We start from the raw sequence: 24,146 nt of genomic DNA on the forward strand, positions 1-24,146 counted from the left end.
CATCCGGACAACAAAGCGAGAAAAGCCTGACTTTATCCCACAGCCAGGGAAACACGAAGATGCCTTCATGCAATCGGACCCGCAGCTCCTCGGGTGGGCGCTAAGGCAAACTCTCCTGAGAGGCCGAAATGCATTATCAGTTCTCCGGAGGCTAAATCCCAATGCAATCACTGTAACAATTCCTCCACCCTACAGCCAGAGATAAACTTTCAGCCATCCCTAAAATGTGCAGAGATTACTTATTTCTGAGTAAGAGAACAGGAGAGGTCTGGGCTAAACCAGTGGAAACTGGTCTAGGTGGCTTAAGGTCCAGCGTCCCGGTTAAGCGAGTGGCAGGGCGTGCTTCCAATGGAGAAAACAGCTCCCTTGCGCGCTGTGCGCGCAGCTCCGACCCGGCAGGAGAAGTTAAAGGCTCCCCGGCCCCACGCAGCACTCAAGGCCATCTCTTAAAGAGAAGATTCAAAAAACAAAGGTTGGTAAACAGAGGGAACTATCATTTTTGACAGCCGCACAAAGACTTTCTGGCAGAGTTTCCTGTCACTGGAAAATGATTGCTAAGGAATCGTCTCCTGATTAAATACGCTCAGACAATTGGTCGTGCGCATCACCAGCTGAAACTGGAGCAGAAAGCCAGGAGCCGGCTGTTTACTAACGGCAGCGTGGCTACCTGGGGTCTTTCAATTCTGATTTCAAAACTGCTCCCCAAAGCTTGACTCTGCAAGGGAGAGTGCCTTATGTTATGATTCAATGGGTTAATCCATGTAAAGCGCTGAGAGCGGCACCTGGCACTAAACAAGAACTCAATAAAGATTAACTATCTTTGTTAGTAATATTCATTCATGCCTTTCCACTAAGAAATTACTGTATTGCTGTTTATGGCTACGTTTCTCTCTCCTTATGCATTATGAGCTCCAAAGTGTCGTATTTCTATCATGCATCTCAGAGCCTGGGACTGTGCTGGGCTCAATAAGAGTTTGTGATTTGAATTGAATGATACTCACTTGCATTACCTTGCAGAAGTGATACAAATGAAAAGAGTGGGGAAATAAAAGACAAATGAAATCTGAGCCTCCTTTACCTCCTCATTCTGTTTCTTCATAACACCCCTCATTTATGGGGCTGTTCGTTTCATCTTCCCTGCTGGACACTGGTTCCAGCTGAGCCTCGGTGGAACCAGTAACACGGTTTGCCAGGCACAGTTCAAGCTCAACCAATTTCGATGTCACCTGCCCCCCCCCCAGACTGGACATGGTAGAGGATGTGCAGCCGGGCACAAGCCCAAGCCCCGGGAGCTTTATTTGAGAGCTCCACTACTGCCTCCTCCAGGTGCCTCTTGACATACACCGAACCAGTAACTATAACAGCAAAAACAAGAGCAGCCAACATTTGCTGAGCACCTATTATTCACCATGCTAAACACTTTCATATATTACCACATTTAACCCAACCAATAAACAAAGTGTATATTCTGTTATTTTCATTCTATCAGGTGAAAAAACTAAGGCACAGAAAAGTCACAATGAGCCACCTGTTTAAGGTCACAACACCAGTAAAATGGTGAGATTCAAACCCAAGTTCCTGACTCTCCAAACGCATTCAGGTAACCACTCAAGCCTACTGCGTGCCTCTGGCCACGCAGTCCAGCTCTGAAGCGCAAAGCATCACAGTACTCTTTCTCTGCAGGGCAGTGCATGTGCCTCCCACGCACCTGTCTTTCTTTTCCCCACAATATGGCATGGCATGCCATGCTTCTCTCATTTTCGACAAAAGACCCCAAAGATTTCTTTTTTCACCTGCCCCTGGTTACTTCCCCATTTAGAACGTGCCTTAAAGCATGACCGCCTCTGGTTTCTAACTTATGCCTAAGGGACCTGCTCCCATTTTCCTTCCTGGTGGAACAAAGGCATTGAAGCCACAAGTCACAGAGGCAAAGCATTTATTGATTGGATTCCCATCAATATTCGCCCTCTGCCCAGGATTAGACTTGGCCTCATGCCTTCTTTGCCTTGCTCCTCCTACTCTAATGTATAACTAGTCTCAGGAAGCTGGAGGAGGACAGTCAGGGACTGGCCACTGTATCTGCCACACACACTACAGGACCGGGAATTAAGAGGAGGACCCCAACCCACAAAATGACAGAAGATAAGGTACAGTCGTATTATGTCCATTTGAGGATATGAATAGGGAAATCTGTTGAAGTCAGTGAGCATATTGAGGATTTGGGGGATGTTGGGTGTAGCTATCACAGATCAAAGCTACTTCTCTTGGCCGATTGATAGTTTGGCTGCTAAAAAAATCATATTTTTTATTCAGTAATTGGGACTTTAAGGATATTTGCTCTCTTTTCTGACTAGTCTGTGTAATGTTTTCTCGAGTGGTACTACATAACCATATTATGGAAGGAATGTGCAAAACAAGGCATATTAACCCAAATCTAACTAATCGTGAAACTGATCTGAAATCTTCAAAAATATCAATATTCGAAAAACAAGGGGTAGAAGGCCTGTTTTAGATTAAAGGAGACTAAGAAGAACTGATGACCAAATGCAACAAGTGATCTTAGATGGTGGAAGGAAGAAGAAAATAGCTCTAAGGGACAATATGGGGATAGTGAGAAATTTTGAAAATGGTATATTAGATAATATTTTATAACTATTACATTCTTGGATATGATAATGGTATTGTAATTATGTAGGAGAATGTCTTTGTTCTTACTGAGTACATGCTGAAGTATTTAGGAGTGAAGTGACACAAGTATCTGCTACTTATTTTCAAATGATTCAGCCAAAACAACACACACACACACACACACACACACACACGGAGAGTTAAACAAATCTGGTAAAGGTTAACCATTGGTGAACACAGGTGAAGGTTATGGAGTGTTCACTGCACTACTCTTTCAACTTCTCTGTAGATATACTTTTCAAAATAAAAACTTGAAAATAAAAAGGGTATAGTGCTGTTGCTGTCTTCTAAGTATCCCCCAACCAAATGCACCCACCCCTGCACACAATCATACAAGTGGGTAAATGCATGTTAGAGTAGGACCTCTAAGTTCTGATCTGGTGTAACTTACTCTGCTGAGCCATCTTTCATATCAGTAAGTGACAAGGCTAGGAGCACAGTCTTTGCAGTCAGGGGCCAGGATTTGGAGTGTGCTGATACTACTTACCTGCTGTGATACTGGGGTTAAGTTATTTAACTGGCCTATCCACTAATTGAGATTTTAAGGATATTTTCTCTGTTTTCTGACTAGTCTGTGTGATTTTCTTGAGTGCTTTTCTCTATTGCAACAAATTAAGAACACATTGGGATATAACATAAGGGTATAGTATGAGATATACAGGAATTATAATAGTTCTCTACTGTATGGGAGTAATTAAATGAGATAATATTAGAGAAACTCAGATGACAAACATTTTAATGTCAATAGTTATGTATTTATATAATGTGTATTTAAGGAATTACTAGGATTTCATGATTTCCTATAACAGCCCAGGATACAGCTAAAGTAGTTAAAACTTTAAAAATAGTATAAAGACAAATATTAAGTCAGTAACTATACAGATGGTCTGTAGATTTGGCAAAAATTATGAAGGTAGTGTTCAAACAACTGAAGCTTGGTAGATATTGCAAAAAGAAGGGTGCTTAACCACACTGCCTGGCACATAGCCTATAATCAAGTTTCATATAGAACTATCATTAAATTCCCTTAGGGGCCTTTAGAAATTGTGTTGTAGTACTTCTCTTGAGAATTAAGGAATTGCCTAAAAAGGGAACCCAGAAAGAATGAGAACTGATGTAAAGCACAATGTTATAGCTTTGTAAAACCACCTAGACTTTGAAAGAAGAGAACTAAGCATGAGACTGAGGGTTAGGAGACCTGGGTTCTCACTCTGGATATACCCAGTAATGCACTGTATAATTCAAAAGACTTGGACTCGGATTCTTCAACTGAAAAAGGAAGAGATTAGCCTAGAATCCATTGCTCTCGAAGGTCTCTTTCAGCTTGAAAATTCTATGGCTTGAGAAGCTCCTGGACTGTTCCAAAGTTGGGTGCAAGATCACCTTTGGGTTGGTGTACATAGTATTTTGTAGAGGAAAGAGTACAAGCTGTGCTCCCTACCTACTCAACCAATAGATGCTGAAAATCTGCCTCTTTGTTTTGCAGTGGGAGTTTAAGATGAGCTCTGGTTTCCAATACAAGAGTATCTGTTATTCATCAGCTATGTGTGTTGGGCATACCACTTCATCTCTGAGCCCTGGTTTCCTCACCTGTAAAATGTGGATAATTTCATGCACTTTGCAGTACTGTTGTGAAGATTATTGGTGATTTCTAAAAATTTGACAGGTGGTTGTTTGGCAAGAGTGATAAATGAGATGATAATGATGTGATTAAAGATCAGTTGTTTTTTAGCCCTTTCACTATTTATAGGAAGACCATAGTATGTATCTTATTCAGCCTTTATAACAATTCTATGCATTAACTATTATTATACCCATTTGCGGGGTAAAGAAACTGAGGTTTGGGGATGTTAAGGGTCTAGCTGGGACTCTTCCAGGTTTTCTGACTCCCAAACCTACTTGTTTTTCCTAATAGACTCCATCTGATTTCTAAGCCACAAAATAAACACCACATTTGTTTTTTTTGTTGTTGTTTGTTTGTTTTTTGCGGTATGCGTGCCTCTCACTGTTGTGGCCTCTCCCGTTGCGGAGCACAGGCTCCGGATGCGCAGGCCCAGCGGCCATGGCTCACGGGCCCAGCCACTCCACGGCATGTGGGATCCTCCCGGACCGGGGCACAAACCCGTGTCCCCTGCATCGACAGGCGGACTCTCAACCACTGCGCCACCAGGGAAGCCCTCACAAAAGCTTTTTATGGGTGTGTGAGGAAGGAGGGGATTTGTGTGGTGAGTGGTGGGAAAATGGAAAATGCACTTGGAACTGGTCGGTGTTTGGTGATTTGCTTCAGCATCACAATTGGCAAATCCTATAAATATGTGCACTCTTAGTTTTTTTTTTCAATTTAGAAAGATTAGGATCCTAGAGTTTCAGACCTGTTTGACTTGTGAATGTTTGTTTCTGATCAATGAGAAATGCAAAATAACCAAGTAATTAAAAGCATAAATCTTGGATCCAAATCATTACTCTTTTTTTTAAGATTTATTTATTCATTTTATATTTTACTATTTTTGCATTGGGTCTTTGTTGCTGCACACGGGCTTTCTCTGGTTGCGGTGAGCGGGGACTACTCTTCGTTGCAGTGTGTGGGCTTCACATCGTGGTGGCTTCTCTTGTTGCAGAGCACGGGCTCTAGGCGCACGAGCTTCAGTAGTTGTGGCATGCGGGCTTCAGTAGTTGTGGCTCGTGGGCTCTAGAGCGCAGGCTCAGTAGTTGTGGTGCCCAGGCTTAGTTGCTCCGCGGCATGTGGTATATTCCTGGACCAGGGCTTGAACCCGTGTCCTCTGCATTGGCAGGCGGATTCTTAACCACTGCGCCACCAGGGAAGTCCCAAATCATTATTCTATCAATACAAGTTACTGGCTGTAAGGCTTTAACTAGTCTAGTTATCTATAAAATAGGGATACTAATGGTACTCTCATGAGGAGTGTGGTTGGCAGAATAATGGTCCTCAAAAGATGTCCACAACCTTGTCCCCAGAACCTGTGAATATGTTACCTCACATAGTAAAAAGGGCTTTACAAATGCCATTACCGTTATGGACCTTGAGATAGGGAGATTCTGGCTATGAAGATGGAGGAAGGGCATGACTAATCAAGGAATGCTATAAAGCTGGGAATGGCCCTTGCTTTAGAGCTAGCACAGACCCTGCTCCTTCAACCACAAGGAACTAAATTCTATCATCAACCCAAATTTTCCCCTACATCCCCCAGAAAGGAACACAGCTTGCCAACATCTTAATTTTAGTCCGATGAGACTAGTGTCAGACTTCTGATCTACAAAAACTGTAAAATAATAAATTTGTGTTATTTAAGCCACTGCTTTGTTTGGTTATTTGTAATAGCAACAAGAGAAAACTATTACAGGTAAATGACACAATACACATACAGCCGTGAGTGGCATGCAGTAGGCAAAATAATCAGTACTAGGCATTGAAGCTCTGTTTGCATTGCACCTAACATCAGATTGTCCAGATTGTAGTAATGGAGATTATCAAGAAGGGGGTTAAAGCCTGTGTAAGGCACTTCTTGGTCCCCTCATTACTACTGATGCTATCTGTAAACGGGATGAAATTCTCTGTCCTTGGAAACAGCTTAAAGGGAAAAAGGATTTAAGGAGAAATCACCAGCCAAGTGAATGGAACCTCATTTTAGCTTTGGCTGCATGAGCCATTGTGTTTTAGATGTCTCCAGTTCCATTTTAGAGGATAATTCAAAGTCTCTGGTAATCCCACACACCATAACCATACTGTGTGTGTGTATTTGTGTGTGCAAGCACTCACACATGTGCACTTTTTACATATATTTTATTTATAATTATTTTACTATTGATTATTAATAAATAACTATATATGTATATATGATTTCTATCTAATAAATACAAATGTGCATTATATAATTCTATGATATATAAGATATTATATATATGCTTCATAATTATATGATATTATATGGTTCTTTGGAGATATATATATATCATATTAGCATACAATTTGGGTCAGCTTTTATGTCTTGTCTTTCAGGGAACAAAGTTACTGGGAGGGAAAGTCTATATAGGGGCCACCTGCAGTTAATTCTGAATTGGTAGAAAGAGAGGGAACATACAGATTCCCAATCCTCACCCCAGAGATTCCAATCCACTAGTAGGTCTGAGGTGAGCCCCAGGAAGCTACACATGTAATAAGCTCTTCAAGTAAAGTCTGGTTTTAGGACCACTAGACAGTAACTTCAAGGGCTCTCAGGGTGGTACTGTGATAATACTTTGTTGATGATGACACTGTGAAATTTCTGATCTCCAGCTTAATTGGGGAATAAGGAGGTCTGGTTAATTAGCTATTCTTCATGCTGAAGTAGGGGAATTTACAATGATTTGCCAATTTAGAGAAAAACTGAAGATTATATAGGGAAAGTGGTTTGGGTCACATACCCACTAAGTATCAGAGTGGGAACTAAACGCTGTGTTGATATGACTCATTAATTCATTCAACAAAATTCCTACTGTATCTCATGTCATTTACTTTAAAATTTCAAATTACATAATTATACATGAAATATTTTCCTTACAAAATGTATAATAATATAAATAAAAGAAAAATACTCTTTTACCCCACCTCTCCAATCTCACATTCCTCCTCAAAGGTCATCCTTTTGTTATTTCTTCTTCAAGAAAATATTCTGAGTTACATAAAACACACACAAATCTAATAACACTTAGGTTTAAGTCTTTTTTAAAAAATAATGAGATTTCACAATTTCCTTTGTCACTTAAAAAGTCAGTGTATAACAATCACATTATTCTAACTGCTGCATAATGTGTTGTATGTATCATGATGTATTTGAATCTATTTGGCCATTCCACTGAAAGACATTTAGGTTCTTCCCACAATTCTTGCTATAACATGCACAAAAATGCTGCATCAAATATCCTTATATGTGACTCTGTATGCATGGTATGATTTCTCTAAGATGGTTAGACATGTAATTATAAGTTGAAAGGGGTGGATGCCCTGCCACTTCCTACAGTTTTTTGTAGCTGCATGAAGTTCGGGAGAAAATAATATCCCTTAATTCACAACTCTAGGTTCAACAAGTTGCAGATCCTGAAAAGTATTTTACCTAGATGTTGATGTGGATTGTGATGCCTCTTAGATGAGTTTTGAGGTGTTTCTGTATCATGGCAATGTCCAGGAGAGCTCCCTATCTCTTTGTTACTGGTGTCTTATTTGACTTTTCAATGATTTTTAAAATTTTATTTTAAAACTGTTTTTATCTTGGCAGTGTCCTTTAGTCAGCAGCAATTCTAGTTCACAGTCCTGATTTTGAAGCTTAAAAGAATATATACACATATATATGTGGAAAAGGATGTCTGGTTCCTCCCCTGGACGAAGCTGTCCCAGATTTTTGCTGCTTTAGCAGTGTAGGGGAAATGAAAGGTGCCCACAGTCCCATATGAATGAGCCCTGCCAGGAGCATAGGGCACACAGTGAATGAGTATCAAGGGGCAAGAACCAGCCAGTGGAGCCTGTCAGAAGTCCAAGCTGCAGAGTGATGGGACGATGGTAACTGGAATTGCCTGGTGTTTCCCAGCCCTGTGTTTCATTCCCCACAGGTCACCAGGACCTTGGTTTTTTCTGTCTTCACTGCCGTGCTGGGTTCCTTCCAGTTTGGATATGACATTGGCGTGATCAATGCACCTCAACAGGCAAGTGAAACATGCACAAGTTCTCTTTTTGGCAATTTCTATCAGTGACAGAAAGGTATCTGCTCCGCATCCAGAGAGATAAGGTGTGTCCACGCGGGGAACACGGGATAATCCTGGTCTTCTGTCAGGTTCCACACACGTGGTTCCAAGGCTGATAACTTGGCCTTGACTCCTCACTTTAAAACCCTCACAGAAAATGAAAGAGTAATAAATAATCCTTGATCTCTGATTCAGCTATTCGCTGAGCTCACAGAAAACTCCAGCTAGAATACCACGTGCCTAAGGATTTTTTTTAAAAAAACTTAAGAGCTGAGTGAAGCATACATTCAGAGCTCCCAGACGCACAGGTGGAAATGCCAGGGAATAAGAGGAAACAATGGAAGGATAGGGTTGTTTCAGTGCACAAACATGTATTGAGCACCAGCTCACTGTGCGTCAGGCACTAAGATATGCTCTCTCCCATTTGACTCGCCCAACAACATTATTATGCCCATTTCTTGTCCAGATTAAAACATTTTGGAACCTTGCGGGGGTGGGGGTAGGCAGGGGAGGGGATGGAATTGGATGAAGGAGGTCAAATGTACAAACTTCCAGGTATAGGATAAATAAGTACTAGGGATGTAAGGTACAACATGACAAATGTAATTAACACTGCTGTGTGTTATATATGAAAGTTTTTGAGACAGTAAATCCTGAGTTCTCATCACAAGAAAAAAAAAAAGACAAACAAGCAAACAAAAAACACTTAGGAGCCCTAACACTAACAAGATTCTAGTCCTTCCCCCTACCCGTCTCCCATAGGTGATCCAAAGTAAAATAATACAAAACTTTTAAATAATAGTCAAGAAGGCCAACAAAGTTTGGGTTTTCTCCATGTTGACTATTTGAATGGGTATTTTTTAAAAATATTGAATAATTTCTATCACTTTTGTCATTTACCTTGTGCATCCCTACTCTGGTTTCCAGTGAATAGACAGGAGAAGGATATCATTTTTCTCAGATCCCACAGCCCGTAAGTGGGGAAACCAGGACTTCGTTCCCTCTGCTCTGAATCAGACAGTCAGGTCGTTTAGGGTGGGATTGATGTCTTATTCTTCTTCCTAGCACCAGTGCCAAGCACAATGATTGATGTAAACAATAAAGCGTTTAGTGAATGAAGACGAGAGAGAGAAAGAGACAGAGAGAGAGAGAAGAGAAGCTAAGGGAAGGGGTGGCATAAGGTGATGGTACAAGCATTTGTTCGGGGCCTTCTATGAATCCATCATATTTCAGCTGCTTCTCTTATGACACTGGACTCCAAGGAAAATGTAAGAGACTACAGGGTTTGAACGTGTGAAATGTGTACTTGCCACAGTCCATCTGCTGAAAAGCGTTGCTCCTTGAACTAAAAGATGTGCCCTGGTTAGGTACCACATATCATCATGAGTGTGGCAGCCCTTGCCAAGGCTGAGAGACTTAGGGAATAACTCTGGGGGCCATATTATTTTTCCTGTGGGTGATGACAACACATGCTAATTTAACAGGATTCTTGAAATTTGGAATTGGTAGAACCTTTTCTCTTCTTGTGGGAGAACTTTTCAAATCCTTATTTAAAGCATCCTCTTCAGTCTTGGAGGGAAAATTAATCTAAGGTTTCCCCTCCTCCAATCCAAGTCCTAGAGCCAGACCTAAACACAGAGATCCCCCACCGGCATCTGGCTTAGTGTCCTCTCTATAACCCCTTCCTTCTGTATGGAAAGAGCTGCTTAAACACTATTATGTAAGAAGAGTCATTCAGGCCCATTTGTTTTTATGAGCAGAATGACATTTGGAATTATTTTAGGGTATTTTAAAGTCACACTTTTTTTACGAGTATGAAAACTATGCATGCCTGTTGCAGAAAGTTTTAGAAGAAAAAAATTCATGATTATTCATGTAGAGCAAACTGCTGAGAACATTTGGGCTATTTCCTTTCAGCCTTTCTTCTGTGTATATTATCCATATAGAGTGACCTTCCATGAGGTAAATGTCTGGATCAGACTTCTTTTATTGTAAGAGGATATCATTCTCTCCCTCATCAGCTGATTTTACCACATAGCACTTTGCCCAGGACTGGCAACCTAGGGCAGCTGCATTCCAGGTCCTTGTCAGAGGTCCTCCCAGCTCACTGCTGCTGAATAGTGACCAAATCATCAAGAGGAATGACACAGAAGGAAGAGAGCCTGAAGCATGTGCCTTTACTCGATGATACTTTTGTTTGATCTTTACCTCTACTGAAACACGTTATAAAATATGGCACTGTGAAATCTAGTTTTGAACATTGTTTATTCTGTTACATACTGAACTCTGTGAGGACCCATACAAGAAACTTCCTTCAGGTCTCAATACCTTCTCAGGTACTACTGAGTTGTTTTTGATCTTCAGAATTCACCAGTATATATGAATGGTTTCCTCTCTTTTCACTGACTGCTAGGAAGCTTATTAATAAATTTAGAGCTCACCTTAAGCAAGGATACAGCACCTAGTGTTTGAATTTGTATACCAACTTTATTTTTGGCCTTATCTTTCCCAATCTTTATTCTTATACCTACTTTTATGTTTCTATGAAAATATTTACAGAAGCCAATTTAAATCCTGCTATGCAGGGGTAACAGTGGAGTCAAAATATATCTTTTCAACCTGCAGGATATTTTCAATTTGGATAGTTGCCAACCTTTAAAACTTGAAGAATTTTACATAAAATTCCAGATTTCTGGCTTCTCGTTAAAAATTAAAGGTCATAATAGACATTTCTCCAAAGAAGATATACGGATTGCCAACAAATACATGAAAGGATGCTCAACATCACTAATCATTAGAGAAATGCAAATCAAAACTACAGTGAGGTATCACCTCACACCGGTCAGAATGGCCATCATCAAAATATCTACAAACAATAAATGCTGGAGAGGGTGTGGAGAAAAGGGAACCCTCTTGCACTGTTGGTGGAAATGTAAATTGATACAGCCACTATGGAGAACAGTATGGAGGTTCCTTAAAAAACTAAAGGTAGAACTACCATATGACCCAGAAATACCACTACTAGGCATATACCCTGAGAAAACCATAATTCAAGAGGATACATGTACCACAATGTTCATTGCAGCTATATTTACGATAGCCAGGTCATGGAAGCAACCTAAGTGTCCATCAACAGATAAATGGATAGAGAAGATGTGGCACATATATACAATGGAATATTACTCAGCCATAAAAAGAAACAAAATTGAGTTATTTGTAGTAAGGTGGATGGACCTAGAGTCTGTCATACAGAGTGAAGTAAGTCAGAAAGAGAAAAATAAATACCATATGCTAACACATATATATGGAATCTAAAAAAAAAAAAAAGGTTCTGATGAATCTAGGGGCAGGACAAGAATAAAGACTCAGACGTAGAGAATGGACTTGAGGACGTGGACAGGGAGAAAGGTAAGCTGGGACGAAGTAAGAGAGTGGCATGGACATATATTCACTACCAAATGTAAAATAGATAGCTAGTGGGAAGCAGCCTCATAGCACAGGGAGATCAGCTCGGTGCTTTGTGTCCACCTAGAGGGGTGGGATAGGGAGGGTGGGAGGGAGGCGCAAGAGGGAGGGGATATGGGGATATACGTATGCATATAGCTGATTCACTTTGTTACACAGCAGAAACTAACACAACATTGTAAAGCAATTATACTCCAATAAAGATGTTAAAAAAAAATTAAAGGTCATGCAACACTAGTCTCACATTGCAACTTCCTCCTTCAGATGGGACAAATAAATTCTGCCAACTCACTATTACATTCTCAAAATTACAGACAGTATTTCAGTCCTCTAGTCATCAAGATCCTTCTTGCCTCCTTCACTTGTTTGTTCATGCCTGGTTCCTGTTGGCACTGGAATCTGTGACCTCTGTTTTATAGGATATGGTCAACTGAAACAACTATATGCGTTAGTATGTGCATAACACACATAATTGAGATAATCCTGTTTAAACACCTAACAAATATTTTAAAGGAAAAACAAACAAAAAATATACAGAATGTTTGGAATATTGGAGCTATTTTTCTTTATTTTATCTCCTTAGGTAATAATAACCCATTATAGACATGTTTTGGGTGTTCCGCTTGATGACCGAAAAGCTATCAACAGCTATGCTATCAACAGTACAGAGGAACTACCCACAAGCCTAGGGGACCCAACACCAACCCCTTGGGCTGAGGAAGAGCCTGTGGCATCTGCTAGCCTCATCACCATGCTCTGGTCCCTGTCTGTGTCCAGTTTTCCAGTTGGTGGGATGATTGCCTCATTCTTTGGTGGGTTGCTTGGAGACCAGCTTGGAAGGTAGGCAAATTTCATAAACAAGCAGAAACACAGAAACGTCAGCATTTTGGGTGTCATAATTTGTTTAGAAAGAAATCATCTTTCCTTTTGTGGAATAGTTTCAGAGTTGTTTTTTCAACTCACGACCCTATGAGTTAGGTTGGTATTGCACCAAATAATGGAGAAATCTGTTGCAACCATCGGCTTAATAGTGGAGGCATTTACAGCAGAAGTGAGTTTGGTGTGTATTTCTAGATAATCACTCTGATTCTCTGACTTTGTAACTTGTAAAACATATTGAGAAACCACTGCACAAGTGGTTTACTCAGGAACTCAGTGGGGAGTCAAGCATGGAATTTTTAACCTGGGAGTCGATTGTTGGCTTCATCAAATTGCTCCATTTCTCAGACATCCAGGTTTTCATTTTCAGATTAGAGTTTGACATTTGGATCAGTCAGGTCCTAAGGTCCAGTCAATATCCCCAGCTCCCAGTTGCCCAATATACTTGGAGTGGGGTTTCTAGCTGCTGCTCCTTTTATCTCAAAGCCCCAACAAGGGGCTGAAGCAAGTGTTGTCTCCATTTCTCTACTTTGGTTTCTATTATGTGTTTTGGATTAAAAACATCAGTGGAACTCCTTTACACTCAAATTTCATTTAGTCATGTGATGTACTAAAGCTCTTGGATCCCCCCACCCCCATAGAGAGGAAGTAAAACAGAAAATAAAACGGTTATTTCTTTAAATTTATTTTCTGCTCTTTGCATCCATCTTTTATCACATTTTTCTCATGATAAAAACATGCAAATATGGAAAAGTTAGAAAATGCAAAACCTTTAAAGTTCTAAATGATATAGGCAACTATCTTAGTAATACTGGATTACAATTCATTTAACTATTTTTTAAAATATTTATTTATTGTATTTATTTCTTTTCCTTTTTTTTTGGCTGTGTTGGGTCTTAGTTGCAGCACACAGGATCTTTGTTGAGGCATGTAGGATCTTTTTTGTTATGGCACGCAGTCTGCTCAGGTTTCTCTCTAGTTGTGGTGTGCTGGTTTTCTCTCTCTCGTTGAGGCGCGCGAGCTCAGTAGTTGTGGCGTGTGGGCTTAGTTGCCCTGCAGCACGTGGGATCTTAGTTTCCCGACCAGGGATCGAACCCGCGTCCCCTGTATTGGAAGGCGGATTCTTTACCACTGGACCACCAGAGAAGTCCCTCATTTAATTATTAAAATCCCTACTTTTTTTTTTCTTGGCCACGCCACATGGCATGTAGGAATCTTAGTTCCCTGACCAGGGATCGAACCCGCACCCCCTGCAGTGGAAGTGCAGAGTCTTAACCACTGGACCACCAGGGAAGTCCTAAAATTCCTACTTTAAATTATAGTTTTCCCTCTCTGGTTATTAAATTCTGCTAAGTTCTTCCTCTTGTACTGGAGCTTTTATACAATAAGACTTTAAGAATTTCTCTTAAGTAATGGGTAGCATGGTAATGCAAGTTTTATTCTTACTCTTATTTGAGAGGGACTTCCTCTACCATAAAAGAAAATGGTCAGTTCTTCAAATTTTTATCAACTTACTGGTGTTTAGCTGATCTTTAAATCAGTAGCCATAAATTATGCAGGTTATTAACTGGCTTTAATTATTTTAAAAATTTAAAAATCATTTCAATTTGCACCAAGTTGGTTTAAGCAGTAGTTGGAAATTTTTCTAGATTAATTATGTCTAAAATAAATAAAATTAAGCAAAGCAAAGTTAAATTTTTAAATATGGATAGACCGATTCTTTTAGCAGCTATTGACGTTTTATACTTCTTCTCATCACTGAAGAAAAAATTTAAGCCCTTGTCCCTCATCTAGAGAAGAGATTCTAACAATCCAGTGACTTACTTTAAAACATTTAATTAGTGTCCTGGTGATGGAATCAGGATGCTTGTCTTCTCAAGTCTTAGGATTTAGGGGCATCCCTGGTGGTCCAGTGGGTAAGACTCTGTGCTGCCAAAGCAGAGGGTCCAGGTTTAATCCCTGATCGGGGAACTAGATCCCACATGCATGCCACAGCTAAGAGCCCAAATGCCTCAACTACAGATCCCACATGCCGCAACTAAAACATGCCACAATGAAGATCCTGCTTGCTGCAACTAAGACGAAGCGCAGCCAAAAAAAAAAAAAAAAAAAGGTCTTAGGATTTAGCATCAACAATGGTCATACCCCAAAACAATGTCAAATGACCATTTATCAAATTATTTATTGTGAACTAAAAGTGAGACTTCCTCCAACTCTCAGTAGAAAAATGATCCTCCTTGAAAATAGCCCTAAAACTAATAATTTTAACTTCAAAATTAAGACAAAATAGTTCAGTCTCTCTCACAAACCTATTTTTCTAGGGAGATTCACTGAGAAATAATATAATGATCCTTGTTGCCAGGGTCATTGCTCTACTAGTTAAAAGTAAATAAAAGTGTGCTTTTCCGTTACTGCTTTAAAAAACATCTTTCCTTGTAATTGTATTAATAGTCAATAGATGTCTATAGCCACTATTTTATAGATTTGGGTTCTCAAAGTCAAATTTTACTTAAAATTTAAGTACCAGGGTAAGGTGGGGGAGACCATGATCTGGGCAATCCACACTACCATGAGTGAAGGAAGGTGTACACAGCTTGCCTTTGAATATGTTCTTTCTTTTGTATCAAAAATGGAACTCACCAAAATAAAGCATTAACCTTTGGTTTCACACAGATCAAATCCCAGCTCTGTCACTTAATAGCTATGTGAAAATGAGCAAGTTACCTCAGTTCTCTAAGACGTTTCCCTCTATCTGCAATGTGGGGAAAAAAATACCTCCCTCGTGGCATTATTGTAAGGATTAATTTAAAATGAATATAAAAGGTTTAGTACACTGCTTGGCACAAAGTGAGCAGGCAGCAAATGTAGATGATGATGATGAAGAAGCCTATGCCTACAGAAGTATTTAGAGCAAGATTTAAAGAAATATACTTAGACATATATTTCTTTCTCCCTGATTCAACCATTTCGTGTATTTTTAGATTATTTATTCTTGGCCATTTCTCACGTCTGAGCAGAAGTTAAAATCCTTTAAGGTGTATAGAGTGCTCCAGCATCCACCGGTGGTAAGGAAGAGGGACTTTAGAGCAATCTGGCTTCAAAAATACTTTCAGGCTATCTATCTCTTTTACGACTTTTTATCTTTTCCCTGCCTAATGGAATATACTATTAGCTAGCTAGTAACAGTTTCCTAGGGTAAATTATTGAATTTGCCTGCCCTCTGTCCTTGTGCAGAGAAAAAGCACTTCACATAGAAACACCCCTGTCTTTTTCTACTATGCAGTTCTGAAGCTGGTCAGCTCTAAAGCACTCTATTTACCTGTCTTTGGGTAGTTGATAACTTGCATATACTAGCTTGCCGTTACTGCTCTAATGAATTACTACAAACTCAATGGCTTAAAACAACACAAATTTGTTTTCTTACAGTTTTGGAGACCCAAATTCGGTTTCACTTGGCTGAAGTCACAGTGTCAGCAGGGCTCATTCTTTCTGGAGGCTCTGAGGAAGAGTCCATTTCCTTTCCCTTTCCCAGCTTCTGGTGGCCACTTCTGTTCCTTGGCTTGTGGTCCCTTCCTCCATCTTCAGAGCACATCACTGCAAGCTTTATTTCTTTCATCACATCACCTTCTCTTCTGCCTTCCTAGTATAAGGATAGTCGTGATTACATCATTGGGCCCGACTGGATAATCTCTTCAATTCAGAATCCTTAATTTAATCAATCTGCAAAATCCCTTTGCCATATAAAGTAACATATTCCCAGCGTCTGAAGATTAGGATGTAGATTCTTGTGGGGTATTATCCAGCCTATCACATGGTTTTTTGGGCAATCATTGCAGTCTGAGATTATATAGTTTTATTTTCCAGAAAAAAAAATTTGTTTGGTGTTTAAGATACTTGCTTAGAAAAAGCTCAGCTATTAAAGTTTGAAACACTGAAATAGAGCATAACAAGATAGTTACATTTCTTTGTGGGACAAAAATTTTCACACCTGTTCCTTCAAATTCTTTTATTGGCCTTAGCATCGACTGAACTTTGAAGAAGGTTTTTGTGTACCTCACTTTCCCATTTAACAGGAGGAAGAGTATCAGATACCTGCAAATGTCAATTTTCATATGATTAATTTTGAAAATGATGTTTTTGTTGCTATTGTCAGCTTTATTACATATTTTACATTGGTTGACATTAACTCATAGATTCTGGAAATATGCTGGCATACAATGATAAAATAGGGATAACTATAGTTCTCTATGATAAGGCTTAAAGTAAAAGCATGTTTTAATTTATTGCCAAATAATTCATACTAAAGAAAACTTAACTTTGAAAGTTCCTTTCATGATCTATATCAACTAAAAACTTGTACCATTAAAAGAAAAAAAAAGGGGGAGTTATAGGTTACAACTACAGAATTAAATTTAGCTATCACCAGGCAATTATTCTTTAAAACAATCAACTTCTAGAAAACTTAATTGTTAACTATTTGAAAAGGTGGCAGAAGTGTTATCTTAAAGCAAACCAGTCATCATCACAATTGAATCATCTCTATCAAAATGTGGAGATCGGGTACATGCAACCCAAATTCTCCCATTATATATATATTACTTACTGTTAATGCTTTAACCCACAGACAGATCAAAGTAGCAATCACGGTTTAAGATTCCCCAACTAGCTCTATCAGCAAATTAAAATATTCAGTCTTGGGTAAAAATCTCAGCATGCTCTGAAAGCAAATAATTTTATCAAGTTTTGATGCTAAATTTATAATCCTTGCTTTTCAAATTTTCAGAATCAAAGCCATGTTGGTAGCAAACATTTTCTCATTAGTTGGAGCTCTCTTGATGGGGTTTTCGAAATTGGGACCATCTCACATTCTTATAATTTCAGGAAGAGGCATATCAGGACTCTACTGTGGTAAGTCATGCACACACACACACATGCACATGCACACTCCCACACAAACACATACACACATCTGAAAATTATTCTGAAGGCAGATGTGGTTACATGTAGGGAATTTTTTTGAGCCTCGAGTGACATCATGAAAGGGAAAGGCAGTAGCATAAAGTTGCAGTCCTGAGTCAGGGAGGTTTGGGACAGTAAGTGGAGTTGTAAGGGTATGTTCTTACCCACAGCAATGACAACATTTCTAGGCGTATGATCTAAGACAAATTATTTAACTTTGTTTCCTTATCCAGTAAGTGAGAAGGATAACAGTATCTACCTCCTGGAGATGCTTGTGAGAATAAGTGTTCAGCATAGAATCTGACTACAGCAAGCTGCCAGATGTGCTAGCTGTTATCATTACTCCTGTTGTTCAGTAGACAGCGGAACACTGCTATGCCCAGACCCCTAACTCTACCCTTATGGCCTCCCTGGCCACTGGTGTCTCTGTCTCTCCTATCTGGAAAGACCCTGACATCCTGGCCCATCTCTCAGACCACATTCCCTAGCCCTAAATGATTCCACATGTAGCTGGTTGAAGGGTGGTGCTGACCATATAGGGAGAGAGAATCAGGAAGAATCAGTTGGTAGAGGAGTTCAGAATGGAGGAAGGGTGCTCCTCCTAAGAACTTCACATCTAAACAGCTGAATCACTATTTCTTTTTTTGTGTGTGTGTGTTACGCGGGCCTCTCATTGTTGTGGCCTCTCCCGTTGTGGAGCACAGGCTCCGGACGCGCAGGCTCAGCAGCCATGGCTCACGGGCCCAGCCACTCCGCGGCACGTGGGATCTTCCCGGACCGGGGCACGAACCCGCGTCCCCTGCATCGGCAGGCAGACTCTCAACCACTGCGCCACCAGGGAAGCCCTAAATCACTATTTCTTGGAGACAGCTTTTCAAACTACCTGAAGCAACTTATCAGCAGAAAGGGAGGATCATGCATTCTCTAAAATAGTCAGATCTTTTGCTTCTCAATCCCAGTGACACCCATTGTCCCAAATCATAGCCACTAATAATATCCATTGGGGGTGGGAGAGGAAAGTGAGGGCACAAAATGGTATATAAAATATTTTTAAAACTTTTACCTGCAAAGGGGAAAAGACTATAATTCCATGAGTCTTCAATGATCAGTTGAAACAAAAGTCTAAGATTACTTGTCTCTTTTTGTTAATTTCAGTGCTAATAAAAATAACTGAAAGGGTAGCTTGCTCAAGGTAAAGAGTCACCCCACTTGTGGAAAAAGCTTTGGATTCAGAGTGAATCGATTCTGACACTGTCTTTGTCTGGCCTTAGTAATTGAATGTGAGACTCAGTTTCCTCTTCTGTAAAATGCAAATAATAACACAATCAAAGAAGTCCAAATCATGATTCTTCTATCTTTTCTCTCTATTTTTTAAAATATAGCAAGAAAAAAATTACAAAATATTTTTGGTAAAGTTGAAAATAAATGCTGTAAACATAGCATGGAGCAACCTATCACTAGCATAACCAAGTAACTTGTACTCTCCAACCACCTTTTAAAATTATGTCCAATCCTATTATAAGCATTAAAATTGCTAAAAATTATAGGAAATACAATTTGACTTCAGGTTCATGTGACTTCAGACCTGTGAGCTTATCTGCATTTTCTGTTCTTGGGGTATAATGTTAGGCATTACACAAAAATAGTACAGCCTAGAATAGGACCAAACAAATGGATTTTTTTCCCCTTCTTCTTTAAGATCAACAGACCACTCATTAGAGTTACATGTAAAAGCAGAAATTCAGATGCTGTATCAATCATGCAAATGTTCATGTGATATTAAGAACAATTTGAAGCATTAAAAAATATTGAAAAAAATATTGAAACAATTCCTCAAAGCATCTTTCATACATTTGATAGGCAGGCCGTCTCTCTAAGAGGAAGCCTCTGACAAATCTTACTTTTAAATTCTTAAGAAAATGCCAAACATCGCATTCAGCCTTGCTCACTGATAGTCTCTGACCTTTTTATGCACTCAGCAAATGGCTAGATACTCCACCATTTCCAACATAACTGATTGCATCTGCATCTAGGAGCACTATAGAAGGCAGAATGGCCTAGAGCTTTTCAAATTTCTGTATTCCTTTAAGCACCAGAAGTCTTTATGCAAATAAAATCTTTTCCGAAGCCTATTATTTGGAGAGAATAAAGCTAGGTTTGCTCTGGTTGGAGTGATTGGGGGAAGAGCCTCTGAGTTCCTCAACCCCTTCCACCTCCCCCCTTGGCCTGGCCAACTCAACTGTGACCTTGAGGCACCTCCACATTGTGGAAACTCAGACAGGGCTTGTAGTTCTCCACTAACACTCTATTGCACTGTGATCTTGGCTAAGTCGTTCCTCACCTTTATCAAGTAAAGAAGTTGGCCTAGATAAATTCTAATTTCCTTTAATCCCACAAATCTAGAGTGAGAATATTATTGTGTTTTTAAGAATATTGTTAAAGCATTCTTCAGTCTCTTTTCTGAAGGTAACCTAAGGCATTATGATACAAACTCAATATTAACATGGATTTTTTTAAACTCAATAAGACAATGCTACGAATAATTGCCAAATGCATGACTAACCATTCCTTTCTATTTGTATATCCAACTACAACTTCATTTGGAGTTGCACCAACAAACATTCTTTGTGTAAACTGTGTGTAATTGTTGGTGACAAGGGCACTTCCTTCCAATGAACTCAGGAAGGGAGTTTCAGCAGAATATCGACTGTACTTAAACAGAACTATTGTTCTTGAGATAGTCCTGGCTACACTTTAACATTCATGTTCCTGTTTCATTCAGGGTTAATTTCAGGCTTGGTTCCCATGTACATTGGTGAAATTGCTCCAACCACGCTCAGGGGAGCTATTGGTGCCCTTCATCAGCTGGCCATTGTCACAGGCATTCTTATTAGTCAGGTAAAAACTCCCATCCCCTACCTCACCCATCCTCTACTTTACCCAACTTCTCCGTCCCTGATTGTCCACTCTCACTGTAGAACAACACAGAGGAAAAAGGCAGTTCCACAGGTGGTAGTGGAGGTGGTATAGAGACATAGGCTTTTTAGCTCAAAGCTAAAGTACTACTACTCCACTCTTCACTTTTACCCTTGGAGTTGTGGTGGGGTTGGCACTGGAGGTGACCTGGTAAGCCACGTCTTGAACTGCTGGAGCTATTCTAGAATTAAAGTAGTCCATTTAGATTTCAAGGAATAAAAAATTTCAAAATTTTGCCTACTCAGATTTCCTTTGTTCTGAGCATCTTACCTGCTCAAATTTAATATGCAAATGCTTACAATAGCAGTTCTTGTTCAGCTGGCTCTATTCTTTCCTTCTGGCCTACGTTCTCAGAGGGAGTCCTAGAACCTCAAACCTATGGCTATCCAGAGGATAAACTACTTGCAGTAGGGATCACAAAACTAGTTCTCATCAGATTAATTGTTTTATCTATGTAACCCCATTCTATTTAAGTTCTGGGTAATCTAAGAAGAAAATTTTTTAACAAAGGTCCAAAGATGCATGATTTTTGCTGTTGTTTTAGATATCAAATGTGTGCTTAAAAGTTTGGTTGATTTGCATCCTAAATGTCCCATAGGAGTTAATGAAAAGAAATCTAGGTGGATTCTTTGTAGAACACAGAGTCCATAATTCAGTTCAGATGAGACACACTAGCAGTGGTTTTCATCTTGTGCATGCTTGTGCGTACGTGAGTCACAGTTGTCAGGGATTACTATCAAATAGCCATGTGCTTTTTCAACAAATTGTTTCAGAAGGCAGATCCAAAGTGATGTACAGTTGATATGCTTCCTCCCTGACTTTTCAGATCGTTGGCCTCGACTTTATCCTGGGCAATCATGAGCTGTGGCACATCCTGCTTGGTCTGTCTGCTGTGCCAGCTGTTCTCCAATCTTTGCTGCTCTTCTTCTGTCCAGAAAGCCCCAGATACCTTTACATCAAGTTGGATGAGGAAGCCAAAGCAAAGAAAAGTAAGTCTATGGGTGGTTTTACATTCTTCCTATTGTTTTGGAACTATCAGCTAATGAGAAAGAGTGTGCATGAATGGATACTCATGAAATTGGTACCAGTGCTTTCCAAATGAAGTCAGTGATTATACGTAAGAAGAATATGCAAGATCACTTAATATGACTGGTGTATGCCTTTTGCAACCATAAACATTCACACAAACCCAAACAGAAAATCCACATACAGAGACTTCTAAAAGACCTTTCCTGCATTATCCTTCTATGATAATGAGGATCACAGTTTTGTTTGTCATAAGATGAAGCGAAATGTTCTGCTTTTTTGAGAAATAAAGAAGCAGGATTTAATTTAACAAGAAAGAATTTCCAACACCCATGCTATTAAGCAACAGAAAGGGCTATGCAGAATGGTAGCTCTTTCATTAACATAATACAAATAAATTTATTTTTGTTTTGACCTGAGTTGTGTCAACCTGATCGTTTTGGGGGACAGGCTTGAAAAGACTCAGAGGAAGTGATGATGTCACCAATGACATCACTGAGATGAGAAAAGAAAGGGAAGAAGCATCAAGTGAAAAGAAAGTCTCCATAATTCAGCTCTTCACCAATTCCAGCTACCGACAGCCTATTCTAGTGTCGTTGATGCTGCACATGGCTCAGCAATTTTCTGGAATCAATGGGGTAAGTTTAAGAACGTCCCCTAACTCTTAAGAGCAAAGTAAATTAAGATAGATGAGGAAAGGGGTTTAAGTTTAAATAACTAAAGCATACTTTAAAATGTTGATATCACATGTCTAACTGCAACAAATATATTGAATGAGCATTAATTTTTTGTCTTGACTCATCTGCCTTCTAAAATCAGCTTACAGTTTTTTTAAATGTCAATAATCAATGGTCTGCATGTCTATTAAGATGAAGGTTAAAAGGCAAGTCATAATGAATACAAAAGAGGGAAAAGGAGAATAAATATAACTAGAAGACTAAATTACAAGGGGCTTCCAGAGTTGAGTATCAAATTTAGGATTTCTGATAGCCTAAGCAAAAGCAGTCCATGATTCCCTCTGTCTATTTAAATGAAGTATACCAGATAGCCTTATGCAAAGAAGTTTCCTGCCATCCAAGAAACTTTCACTCTATTGGGGGAGATAGCACACAAAATAAACAATAGAGTGAACTGATATGATATTGGTGAGTAAGGGTAATAGAAAAGACATGACTGACAAACATTCTGAGTACTAAACTAGCTAGCATTTAGGTTTTGAATTGAAATTCTTGTATTATGCGGACTCAAATTGTTCTACTGACAATTAGCTACTAGAAGAAAAAAACTAAGCGTTTGTTAAGAAACTAGATAAAGAAAATCACTTATCCCCTTTCATTGCTGTTAAAAATGTGGTTTGGGCTTTTATAGTGAGCCAATCCTAGATTCACAAAGACACTTTGGGGGTGACTGATGAATGGGCAGAGACTTGGGGGAAGCAAAGAAAGCAAACGTTGAAGCATGAGTTGAAGCAAAAGAAGACCTGAGCCTCACTCCACAAAGTGAATGCTGCTCTGCTGTGGTCTCCATCCTCCTTGAAAAGGTCCCTGATACTCATTTTTTATCTCTTAACTCTTTATAACTTTGGGGCTCAGCGACCAAATTCTGTATCCTGTCTCTCAGCTCTGCTTGTATATCCAAGAGCACAACACTTAATCTCTCTAAACCTCCCTGCTTTAGCTTCCATCCCAGTGCCTGACTTAGAGGCATCCGGGAAGTGTTGAACCACGCGCTGTCAGGCAGCCTGGGCTGGTGCGCAGTGAGTAATCCACTCCTCCCTGAACACAGTCTCAACAGTTCTCCTGCGTCAGCCATGTCCGCAGGGAGAGGCACCAGCAGGACATGTTATGTGGGAAAGGAACTGATGGAAGATGATAGAACAAAAAAGATGATCTAAAAGACTATTATAAACATAAGGACATAACCAAATAATAAAGCCTATTAGGGAGGTTGTGAATCAGATTTCTCCATCTACTGAGACTGGTGGAAAATTTGGGGTTACATGCAATGACAGCCAGAACTCTGATACACACTGGTGAGAGTACAAATCGACACAACTTTTTTTTTTTTAATTTTTATTGAGGTATAATTGATTTACAGTGTTGTGTTAGTTTCAGGTGTACAGCAATCTGTTACAGAAATACATATATCCACTCTTTTTTTAGATTCTTTTCCCATATAGGCCATTACAGAGTACTGAGTAGAGTTCCCTGTGCTATACAGTAGGTCCCCATTAGCTTCTTTGGAAAACTGTTGGGCAGTATCTATCAAAGCTGAGAACATGCATACACTACAACCCAGCAATTCTATTCCTAGGTGTAAATGTATACATATTTTACCAAAAGGCTTGTACTACAGTGTTCATAGCAGCACTGTTCATAACCACTCTAAATGATAACTACCTAAATACCCATCGATAG

General features: G+C 39.6%; 1 protein-coding gene across 2 annotated transcripts in view; it reads left to right on the top strand.

Annotated features, from left to right (window-relative positions):
* The first annotated feature begins 2,061 nt into the window (after window positions 1–2,061).
* Window positions 2,062–24,146, top strand: part of SLC2A2 (solute carrier family 2 member 2) — a 28,722-nt gene continuing 6,637 nt past the window's right edge. Inside the window, exons 1-7 of one of the 2 annotated variants that reach the window (XM_082625035.1) lie at window positions 2,062–2,147; window positions 8,293–8,385; window positions 12,473–12,729; window positions 17,552–17,676; window positions 20,510–20,625; window positions 21,530–21,692; window positions 22,180–22,367. In XM_082625035.1, the coding sequence (XP_082481161.1) occupies window positions 2,133–2,147; window positions 8,293–8,385; window positions 12,473–12,729; window positions 17,552–17,676; window positions 20,510–20,625; window positions 21,530–21,692; window positions 22,180–22,367 (957 nt within the window). In that variant the 5' untranslated portion in view covers window positions 2,062–2,132. Of the gene's footprint in view, window positions 2,148–8,292; window positions 8,386–8,947; window positions 9,693–12,472; window positions 12,730–17,551; window positions 17,677–20,509; window positions 20,626–21,529; window positions 21,693–22,179; window positions 22,368–24,146 lie in introns of those variants that run through there. The other variant, XM_082625036.1, reaches the window with a different exon arrangement.

Source organism: Mesoplodon mirus (genome assembly GCF_964341445.2).
Source record: "Mesoplodon mirus genome assembly, chromosome: 6".
Taxonomy (NCBI): domain Eukaryota; kingdom Metazoa; phylum Chordata; class Mammalia; order Artiodactyla; family Ziphiidae; genus Mesoplodon; species Mesoplodon mirus.